The sequence below is a fragment of the Emys orbicularis genome, chromosome 4 (genome assembly GCF_028017835.1).
Source record: "Emys orbicularis isolate rEmyOrb1 chromosome 4, rEmyOrb1.hap1, whole genome shotgun sequence".
NCBI lineage: Eukaryota > Metazoa > Chordata > Testudines > Emydidae > Emys > Emys orbicularis.
Genome location: NC_088686.1, coordinates 95,800,571 through 95,812,662, shown reverse-complemented (window position 1 = coordinate 95,812,662; position 12,092 = coordinate 95,800,571). Strand labels below are relative to the sequence as shown.

General features: G+C 40.8%; 1 protein-coding gene across 1 annotated transcript in view; it reads right to left on the bottom strand.

Moving 5' to 3' along the window:
• The window catches only part of HIPK3 (homeodomain interacting protein kinase 3), a 144,524-nt gene that overhangs the window by 101,796 nt on the left and 30,636 nt on the right, over positions 1–12,092 (bottom strand). Inside the window, exon 2 of the mRNA XM_065402374.1 lies at positions 7,849–8,950. Coding sequence (XP_065258446.1) covers positions 7,849–8,948 — 1,100 coding nt within the window. The 5' untranslated portion in view covers positions 8,949–8,950. The remainder of the gene's footprint in view (positions 1–7,848; positions 8,951–12,092) is intronic.

Sequence of the window (12,092 nt, the reverse complement as noted above, 5' to 3'; positions counted from 1 at the left end):
GCTTAAATATTAAGCAAGTGATGAGTACCATTTACTTCAATGCTTCAAATTAAGTGTGTGTAATGTCTGAAGAATCAAGGCCTATATTCATAATATATGAAAATTGTTACACCTCAATATTTTAACTAATTGTTTATTAATGTAAATTGAAATTTTTTTTTATTAAAAACTTCAACAGCAACATATGCAGATACAGTCACGTCTTGTTAATTTACATTTGTTTGGTGGTTTTTGATTAGGCATTAACTTAATATGTATTTTACTGACAAGTAACCTAAATAGTTTTTATGATCTTATATTGAAATTTCAGATAAATTTGACATTGAAAACTGTCTATTTTGTAGTTCTACCCATTATTTTATACAATACAGACTGTATTATGGACAGAATATTTTACTTTTACTTAGGAACTCGTTCACATCACTAAACCATTTGGCTAGGATAGAATTTTCTCAGGATTATATATTTTTCAAAGTAACTTTTTTTTTCACTTTAGTAGGAATAGGTTGGACACAAACAAAAATTGGTAATTTGCTTTAAGAAATTGACCATTTTCCTAGTTAGCAGAATGACAACAAAAAAGCAGTGAGTTCCCTGCAGTGGTGGAAAGCTGATGAGAAATTTAAGAAATAGAATGGGTGAGAAAAGCTGATTCACTACCTGTACGGGAACTGTTCTTCGAGATGTGGGCACAGATGTGTATTCCACTCAGGTGTGTGATCGCCCAGCTCACTGATGCCAGAGAACTTTCGCTAGCAGCACCCGTGGGGGTGAGACCCCTGCCCTCTGACCCATCCCCCAGTTATTTATGGCTATGTAAGGGCAGTGCTGCTCCTTCCTCCCTCCCCGCAGTCCCTTCAAACTAAACATCATGAGTTGAGATTCCGCTACAGGGGAATGGAGGGCTGATCATGGAATACACATTAGCACCCACATCTTGAACAGTTTCCATACAGGAAAATAACAGGCATTTCATTTGTGGTTGCAGATGAATACTACAGTCTCTTGAAGCTGGATTAGTAGGAGACGGGGCTCGGAGTCTAACTGTCTTCCCAAAGTTTGCATTCGATCTAGACACAGCTGTAATAGCATAATGTTTGGTTAGAGTATGTACACAAGACCAGCATGCAAGTGCAAGTGTCAAATATCAAAAAATCACTGAGAAATGCAATCAGTGTCTCTTGTACCCTAGTTGAATGAGCCCATAACCCTTGTGGAGCTTGTGGTCTGAGCTACTCCATATGCCATTGTAGTTATCCACCTAGAAATTGCCTGGGCAGAGACCACGTGACCCTTCATCCAGTCTGCATAGGAGACAAAAGGTAAGGTGATAAACCAAAGGTTTAGTCCTCTCCAAATAAATTGCCAGGCCTCATGTCAAATCCAACATATGAAAGCACTGCTCATCTGTGTTTGACTGTGGCTTAGGAAAGACTACTAATAAGTATATTCGGTTAAGTGGAAACTATGAAAATACTTCAGTCAAATTTTGGATGCAGCCTTAGGGTCACTTTGTCCTTGAAAAATTGCATACACAGGGTCTCTAACATTAAAGCCTGCAGTTCACTTATCCCATGCACATGTCATAGCAACAAGAAAGCCGCCTTTTTGGCACTGAAAAGACAGAGAACATGTTACCAGGAGCTCAAATGGAGAACCCATAAGGGCAGCCAGCATTAAGGTCCCACAAAGGAACCATTTCTTTCACCAGTGGAAAGAGACAGATGATTCCTTAGATATCTCACCACCATGGAATTCGAGAAAATTGACTTTCCTGGGGTTGAAGGACAGAAACCTGGGATTGCCACTAAGTGGACCTTCAAGGACTGAGACACAGACCAGAAGACTGAAGAGGTAACAGATACTCCAAAATGTTCTGAACGGAGGCTAGCATTGGTTGAATCCTATGGGCTAAAGAACAAATCAAAAACCACTTCCACTTGACCCAATAGGTAATTCTGGCAGAGTTTTCTACTATTGAGTAGCACCTGTCTAGCAGCTTCCAAACAGCATTCCTCTTCTTCATCTATTCATGCAGCATCCATGCTGTGAAATCCAGACTGCTCAGCACTGGATGCCAAATCTGACCATGGTGTTGAGTCAGTGGGTCGGGAAGAGATGGGGTAAACTCTTTCTCGGGTAAAATTACTTTGTCTAATTAAGAAAATGAACCACAACTTTAAATACAGTGGCTTAAAACATCCCTTAAAATTAAGTGCTGTTTCTTTGCCAATTTGCTAGGAAATTTGCAAAACAGATAAAATTAGTTAGAAGCTGAGTTCTAAAACGTCCTCAAATTCCATTTTTGATAAGATTAGAAAATCAACACTGTACTGGCCAAGCTGGTGGAATCAGAATTCAACTTCAGTTTGAGCATGAATTTTGGCATGATTCAGCTTCAATTTGAGAATAACCCAAGGAATGAGTGGGACTGGGGGAAAAGCATACATCAAAATCCCCAATTGAGACGGAAGGTTAAGGAGCTGGTACTGAGACCCACTTGAGAGCAAAACTGAGGACACTTCTTGTTGCCTTTTCTGACAAACAGATTGATGGTCAGAATGCCCCCATCTACAAAGATGGAGCTCAGCACACTGTTCTTCAGAGACCACTCATGATTCTGGAAAAAATTCCTGCTGAGGTGATTGACCAAATGATTCTGGAGCAGCTGTGGGAATGACCTTCTCCTTGATGGAGAACTGCCAAAACTTTATTGCCTCCTGACAAAGCTGCTTGGAGCAGCTCCTCTCTGCTTGTTCACTTAATACATTGCAGTGGTGTTGCTGGTGATCATATGAACTGCTGTGTCTTCAATCTAAATCCAAAAAGTTCTGCATGCATTGTAAATGGCCTGAAGCTCCAGGACATTCACATGAAGGACAAACCTTGGACCTTCACTATCCTCAGATGCACTCTGCAACCTATTGTGGAGACATCAGTAACTATGGTCTTGATTGGAAGAAGACAGGCAAAGGGAAGACCTTGGCACTGATCCATCCACCACTCTAGGGATTCCAGGATGTGACTTTCCACTACGCCATCCAAGGATTGAGGATTCAGGCAATATATCAACTTCAACCAGCCCTGAAGGGGACAAAGGCACAATCTTGTGTGCTGGACCATGTAAGTACATGCCACCATATAGCCTAGTAACTTCAGGCATACACAAATTCTAGCTGAAGGGTGAGAGCAGAGAGACAGACAGGCAAAAAATTGTTTGAAATCATTCATTCTGTAGAAACGCCCTCAAGAGGGCCAAGGACATTGATGAAGAAGTCACCACAGCTAAATGATCCTGAATTAGTGAAGAGTCATGGAAGACAGGCAAAGCAAGTCCACCGGGTGGAAACAGTTGATGATGACACTGACTTCACTGGTACCGGATTCAACGAATGCCCCATGAATGGTACAGAAGTCAATGATATGGAGTCCAATTGCTCTCGCCTCAGGTCAGGAGAGCAGGTGGACAGTCCTGTTCTATCCTGCGTACTGGAGGAAACACAGTCCCAGTCTGCACTCCCCTTAGAAGAGGAGGAATCTTTCCTAGCTCTGGAATGGCCTCAGTCTGTTTTATGAGTCCTTTTCCTAGAAGAACCAGACGAAGGAGAATGATCTCTCTTCCTCCTGGGAGAGGAATCCGAATCTGGTTAAACAACAGTCCATTCTGGTTCAGACACCCTGTGGCGGGTCTAACAATCGGTGGATGTGTCTGGTGCCAAAACAGGCCTCATGGCCTACTCGAGAAAGTGCTGCCTCAAGCTCAAGTCTCTGGCCACCTGCATCCTCTTCTTATTGATGGAGCACCTTTCTTTAACGTGCCCTTCCCCAGGCACAAACATCAAGTATGGAGGTCACCAGCAGGAATAGCCACCCCACACAAATGGCAATGTATAAAACCTGGTCAAGGCATCAGAAGAGGCTAAATTCTACTAAGCTAATTCTAAGGTACTACTACAACTAATCATTTAACTTTATACACAAAAGCACAGAAAATAATGACAGAGAACTGTGAAGTAAAATACCACAAAAATGCTCCAACTCAAGCACTGGATTGGGGGAGAAGGAACTTAAGGCGACTGGGGTGGAACCACCCTTAAATAGCTATGGGAGGGGCTAAGGGCACCACTCCTAAGAGGGCCACTAGGCAAAGTTTTAAGTCTTTGGTGTGCTGGGAACACACATAAGTGAGTGGAATATGTGTCTGCAACCACTCAAAGCAGCAGCATAAATCCCTACATTGGTTGCACTGTTACTTCTAAAAGGCTGAGCAAGCAAACTAAAGAATTCAAGCAGGCACAGATCCTAGTACATGGGCAAAATGTAGAAACAGATTAGCCCCACTTTCATCAGTAAAGCACACATGTAGGATTAAAAAGGTATATAAAGAATTAACTAGTTTAGCTTGGCTAAGAAAATATATGCTTTGTAGCTTATATAATATGTAGGTGGTTAGCAAAATGTAACAAGGCCTTGAAAATAATATGCTCAAAAACTAGGAGAAATGTGGCATCTAACAACCAAAGTTTTGGGAAGGATGCTAAGCTTGTAAAAATCTTGTCTACTCCAGGCTTAAGGAGGGGGTCAACTCCAAACTGTCCAAAACAGTCAATCTTTTAGCTAGGATAAGTGTCAATATGACATCATTTATTTGTTGCATTGTATAAAAGAACCAAGCTCTTGAGGGGGTATTTATCAGATCCTACCTGACTATACTGGAGCTAGCCAGGGTGAGGGGATTATCCCTGGGAATGATTCTTTTGTGAACATTCTAATCTAAGGCTTATAAATGTTTGTTACTGTATGCGTGTAAAAACTGCTTATTGGATAAGCTTTTGGATATGTTAAGAACAATTATACAAATACCATTCAGACTTTAGATTTAATAAAGGGGTTTGGATGAATTGGTGTTGTGGTAATAACCTGTATTCTTATTATCATTATTAATAATAATTCCAAAAGCATACAACTTTAAAAATAGTATATGGGCAAAGTTTTCACCAATGTCTAAGTGACTTGGGATCTTAAGTCCTATTTTCAAAAATAACTATACATCAAGATTGTATGTGCTTTGCTGAGAAATTGGGGCAAGTCTGTTCCTACATTTATATCATAAAGCTATTACAGTACAAACTGCATCTATAGTTCAAAATATACTTAAAAAAAACATTCTCACTACACTAATATTTGTACAGTTATTTTCTTGGTAAAATATGTTTGTGAGAGAAGTATCTGGGTTGAATCCAGAATCTCTCTTACCCTGCTTGCCCTGTTGGGCAGCTGTACGATAAAATTCTCCCCAGTGAGAATTAAACATACAACTCATGACAGCAAATGAAAGGATTAGCAAGTGAGCAAGTGACAAAGGCTTTGCACCAATGTATAATCAACATGATCACAGTAAACACAGCAAATGAGAATGTGAGGAGAGAAGAGGGATTAAACTATTAAACAAAATCTCTATTTTCAAATTACTCTTGATGGACATTTCATTAAATAGAACCTCATAAAAAGAGAGCTAATCTCTATCAAATCCAATTACATCTCTATTAAAATTGAATATATTATGTTTTTCTATGTAAATTTAACAGTGCTATAAATTTGATGGAGAAAATAAAAGCATCTAACATTTAGAGAAGGCCACACTATTCATTTATTTATTAAAGATGCAAATCTTGGCCTGGATGGCAAGAGGCACTGTTTATTGTGAAAACATAGTTTTAAAACATAGCTTTACAAGATTATAAAACTCTGGGAAGTAAATAATATAATCTTCTACTTTCTTAGCATGTGCACCTACATGCATCTGGCCATCATAATCCTTTGATATGAGGCTAACTCCTTCTCTCTGTGAGAAATTCTTAAAGCGACCTGACACTGTAGGCACACAAAAATCATATACCTACAAAATTTGAGCACTCTTAATTTAGAGATATTACTTTTTTCCTACATAGAAATACTTTTTAAATGCATGTATTCAACAAGCACTATACATACAAGGTACAGTGCTATACAACAGAACTAATACCTAAATTATAACTTGGGTAACAGGTTACATGTTGGTGTTCCAATGTACAGATCTGCTCCACTTGATGAATGTGTCCAAATTCTATGCCATGAAAATAAATATTTATGACAGTCTTACCTTTCCTTGTTTTACATGCTGTATTTTTTTCATATTTAAAGAAAGCTAGAAAAAAATGCTATTCTGATAAGAACTTTCCATAGTCCACATTCTCGCTATGGTGAGAACACAGCGAGTAAATTTCAATGGGTACACGAAAATTATAAAAACACTGACTGTCAATTGGTTGATGTAACCACAAAGAAAATAAATACAAGACTAAAATGTTTAATAGGGAGCAGAATAATTGCGCCAACACAATAATGCTATACAACTGTCAGTGCCTGATGTACAATCTGAATCAGAAGCAGAAAAATGAATTAGTAGTATATCTATACAAGTTTCAGTAGGGTCATCCAGTCTGGATCCATCACTTTTCAAAGCACAAAAAATAATACATCAATAGCCAAAATATAATATTCTAGCCAACATCAGAGCTAATAAAATCTCTAAGTAGGGAGCTATTCAACACCTTGAAGGATCAGACAATACCTATTGAATTGTGCTGTTAGCTATGCTAGACATCTAAATGTTAAGAGCTTGAGCCCCAGGCATGCTACCTGGGGACTGGCACTCCTGGCAGGTACCAAGTGACTGGTACCTTTACCCTCTTCCAATCCTGAAGGCTGCCATGGATTGAATTGGGGAACAATAAAGTGCATGCTTAGGTCACTTAATTTTTCATTTCCTCTCTTTTATGAGTTTGTGTCAGGCACATTGTGTGTGTAGCAACTCTTAACTGCTTCCCATTGAAGGTGTGTGTGCAGACATTTGTTGTTGGTTTTTTTTAGTGCTTAACTGGGGTCAGAGATTAAGCAACGGGGGAACTGGGAGGCGGAAGTGGAACTGCTAAAGGAGAACAGCAGCTGTGCATGAGCCTCTCTTTGTTGTAGGATCCTCACTGAGAAGATTTTGGGTATGTCTGTGCGTCGATAAAACACCTGCGGCTGGCCTATGTCAATTGACTCGGGTTCGCAGGATTGTAGGGCTATAAAATAGCAGTGTAGATGTTCAGGTTCAGGCTGGAGGCCAGGCTCTGGGACCTCTACGAGCCGTATGTACAGGATTCACTTCACCAGTCCTTGAAGTTCACTGAAACTGATTGGAGTTGAGGGCACATAGCATCTAGCATAAGTGTACATATATGGTAGAGAAAATATAAAGAAAGGGTATCTATATCTCTTCTATAGAAGATACCACTACAAATGCCACATTATTTCCAGCTGCTTAAAGAGAGAAATTTGTATATTAGGAAAAATATTAGGAAAAAGGCACTCTGCACAGGAAGTTACGTGTAATTGATACATAGACTTTTGTTTTAATGGTTTTCAATCTAACAAAAAATATACACCATGAAGTTAAAAAAAAAAAAAAAGTTCTCTTTTAGAAAGTCTCTGCTTGACAAATCAGAGATATTTGCATGTTGCATTAGGAGAGAATGCAACATTCAAAACATAATTCTGTAGGGAACTCACTGTAATGTAAAAAACAAACCTACTGCCAGTGCAGTAAATACTCTTAAAGTCAGCAAATTATATCTAAAATCATGATCAACTATTTTATTTTAGAATTAATGAAATGATTACATGGTCAATTTTAATCAAATTACTATTTACTGTCTGAAAAAGTTGTAGTTTCAAAACACTTTGGCATTATTTTTCATGGAGGAGAATTTTAACATTCATTAAAAAGAAAAAACAAAGCAAAAAAATAGAATAAGCACCTACCTGTAATACCGAGACTGTAAATAGGTTGAACAAACAGTCTTTGACACGTGGCTGGCAGACCCAAAGTCTATTACTTTAACCCGGTATGGCTGCCGGACAGGATCCACCAACATAATGTTCTCCGGTTTGAGGTCAGCATGGATTAAACCAAGACTTTTTAGTTTTTTCAGTGCAGTGGCCACCTGTTGCAGAATAGGCCGTATTACTTTTAGTTGTAGAGGGCTGAATTTGTTTTGCTTCAGAAAGTCATATAAATTCTGTTCCAACATCTCAAACACCAAGCAAGTATGGTTACGATGCTGAAAGCATTCATAAGCTCTCACAAAATTAAACTCATCCGCATTTTCAGTACTTAGTCTTGCTAATATGCTCACTTCTATTTGTCCTTGGCGTGAATAAGAAGGATGATTCTTCAAAATTTTGATTGCGACAATCTCATTTGTCCCTCTTGTCCAACATTTTACTACTTGTCCAAAGGTCCCTCGCCCAAGGAAATCCAGGACCTCATAAGTATTTTTCACAGAGCACAACACCTCATGTTGTACTAACTGATAATCTCCATCTCCACTGGTACCACTCTGTTTTGAAGTTGCAGTAGTTGTCACAACCGTCACCGGGTTTCCCATATTTGCTTGCAACATTGCAGGTAATATAGACAGTTCATCAACAATCTGCATTGTGCTACTTTGATTATTCAACTCTTCACTCTTACGCTTCAATCCACATCGCTGGGATCCATCCAGTAAATCTAACCTGGTTCCCTGTGTACCTGTCTGAGATGCCTCAACTTGAGGTTGTTGCGCCTGCGCTGCTAATACATTTGTAGCACCTACAGTATTTTTTAAAGCAACAGCACTTGTCTGCAACAAAAAGTTCTGTCCTCGAGGTCTGTCAAATGGGTTCTTAGTCTGAAAATAAGTACTAACCCTGTTGGGAGAATGAGCAATTCCAAAGTTTTTACCATTCACATAGATCCGTGGGTAGATTCTTTCGTGGTACACACAACTGCTTGGCTCTACTTTGAGTTTCTTCACACTACAAAAGGCACTTGACTGGGTTTGATAAACATATGGTGGATAGACCAAGACTTGTGAGGCCATACCTGAAGAAGGAAGTTGGGGGGTAGGGGGGGAAAAAAGAACAAACCACAATTTAAAGTTTGTAGCAATTTCTTCCCCTGAGAAATTAGAACACTCAAATTAACCACTTCAGTTTGCCGTTAAATGGTTTGATACTTAAATTACCCAAGTCAGTGGTTCCCAATTTTTTTTTAAAACCAAAGCGACCCACCAACTCCATTTTGTCTATTTTGGCAACCCACACAGAGTCCAAATTCATCATAGGCCAGCATCCTCTCCTCCTCACCCCTCTGAAGGCACACTGACCACATGTGGCAGCATGCTCTGCCTTGGCACTGCAACCCTAATCCCAACCCAGTGTGGAGCAAGGTTGGAGAGTGAGCCTGCCTCACATACACCCTGAAGCAGCAGCTCCTGTCCCATGAGGCTCAGCCCTGTTCACCAGTATATGGGATGGCAGAGCCATTAAGGTTTAGCCTGGTTTCACACTGCCTCCATTCTCCGCCAATGTGTGTAATGCATACACTTCTACCATTAACATTTCAGGAGTTTAGAGTTGTGGCAACTGTACATTTTGGACTGATTGTACAGGGTGGCACTGGGATGGTTTACAGCAGCTCAATAACACCATCCTTTTTTGGGAAGGGGAAGCTAATCTTGCACTACAGAATCTAAGCTTTAGTTAAAGGAACCTTCTAGCTCTCATCGCTGTGAAGATAATCTTCAAGTTATGAGCAGAGAACAACCTGATGCAGTGATGTCTGCCTCAGACCACAGATAGCTTGCAACAATAGCTCTGGGTGTGAGCATATCCTAATATCCTGAAGTATTAACTCAAACTGGTTAATTTAAAACGTCAACATTGCTACCATTTCACTATGATGAATACATATATGAAAGAGGGATGAGCATCAGCTAACATCAGTCCTATCAGAGCACACAAGAGGTGAATTCTATAATGAAGACCTGCGCAACTCGCTGTAAACGGTATCTTTTTTTTGATGTGTCTAGTAAGTGAGACATGGGCTTTGTGTCCAGGACTTGCAATATACTCACTCTCTCTATTTTTATATATATATATAAATATATATACATATACACATACACATACACACATACACATATATACACACACACACAAATTAAATATTCCAAAAACAAAGTATAATTTATAAATGTACCATCTAATCCTATTACAAAATGTAGATGCTTACTGTACTTCTGAACTGTACACAAAAATTTGATTGTATAGCAAACAGAAAATCCCAGATATTTGTTGTGTAGATAAAATATAATTCATCTTACAGTACTATCTATTTAGGTGTACCCTAAAACTACAGCAGCACGTAAAACATTTAAATGTACTTTATAACCCAACATTCCCAAGAAATTCCATGGGAGGTAGCTTTAAACAGACACAAAGCTACTGTACAACGAAAAAAAGTTCTGATTTACATATACGCTGCCTCAAGTTAAATCTGCCCTAAATCAGAGGTGGGCAAACTACGTCCCGTGGGCCACATCCAGCCAGCGGGACCCTCCTGCCTGGCCCCTGAGCTCCTGGCCCGGGAGGCTAGCCCCCAGCCCCGCCCCTGCTGTTCCCCCTCCCCCGCAGCGTCAGCTCACTGCGCCGCCCGCGCAATGCTCTGGGTGGCGGGGCTGTGAGCTCCTGGGGCAGCGCAGCTGCAGAGCCCGGCCTGACCTAGTGCTCTGTGCTGGGTGGTGGCGGCGTGGCTGGCTCCAGCTGGGCGGCGCGGCAGTAGCGCCGCCAGCCACCGGTGCTCCAGGCAGCGTGGTATGGGAGTAGGGGGGTTGGACAGAGGGCAGGGGAGTTCGGGGTGGTGGTCAGTGAGCGGGGAACAGGGGTTATATGGGGGCAGGAGTCCCAGGGGGGCAGTCAGTAAGGAGAGGGGGGGTTGGACTGGGGGGTGAGGGGCAGACAGGGGACAGGGAGAAGGGGTGGTTGGATGGGGCAGGGGTCCTGGGGGGCAGTCAGTAAGGAGAGGGGGGGTTGGACTGGGGGGTGAGGGGCAGTCAGGGGACAGGGAGAAGGGGTGGTTGGATGGGGCAGGGGTACTGGGGGGGAAGTCAGGAATGAGACGAGGGGTTGGATGGGGCAGTGGGGCAGCTGGGGGCAGTCAGGGGTGGGGGTTCTGGGGGCTGTCAAGGGACAGGGTGCGGGGGGCGGTGGTTGGGGGAGGGATCCCGGGGCGGGCCATCAGGGGGCGAGAAGTGGGGGGGTGGTCAGATAGGAGGCAGGGCCGGGCCAGCCTGGCTGTTTGGGGAGGCACAGCCTCCCCTAACCAGCCCCCCATATAATTTCCAAAACCCGATGTGGCCCTCAGGCCAAAAAGTTTGCCCGCCCCTGCCCTAAATAATACCATCCTAGTCCATATCTCTAGCTTCATCTCTTATTACATCCTGGAACACCATCCCCTCTCCTCTGTAAAGAATACCAGCCTCAACGCCTCATTCATCTGTTTCTTCCACAGCAACCTCCTTGTTTATAACATGCCTTCCTCAATCAGGGTGGATACAAATAAATGTGGGGTTTTAAATAACATTTTTTAAATTTAAATTCTGTGTCTTTTAAAAATAAACCTATTTAAAATTACATTTTAAAGTATGACTACCTATCTGTTAAGGTTTAAACTTACCATAAATTATTAAATTATTTAAATTAAATTAAATATTAAGCAGTACACATTTGCTGCCAAAGTTATAAAGAAAGTCAAGCCACTGAACTGATGGAAGTCAAGGTCTAAGCACACAGAAGCAGAATTTGCTGAAGTGCTAAACCAGCTTTACACAACAGTAACTTTTTATGCAGGTGCAGAGGGACTATTTCCTTCATTTGAGTTTATTCAACTAATTCAGTTCAATGATTAGTTCATTCAAAGTTGAGAAACTGATTAGAAGTTGAAAAAAACAGGAAAGCTTATTTTTGTTTTCCAATTTGTGAACAAAAACTAAGTGTGAAACGATGAAATCTACTATTTCTAAAATCTTGAACATGGTAATCTGAAATAATCAATTCAACTCACTAACTACAGAGGATACTACTTTTGTATAATCAATCTGTTTTAAATGCAAAACTTGTTTTGATAAACTTTTTTCCTTATATGTCTGGCACATTTAAGGTAATTTTATTTAACTAATAAAAAA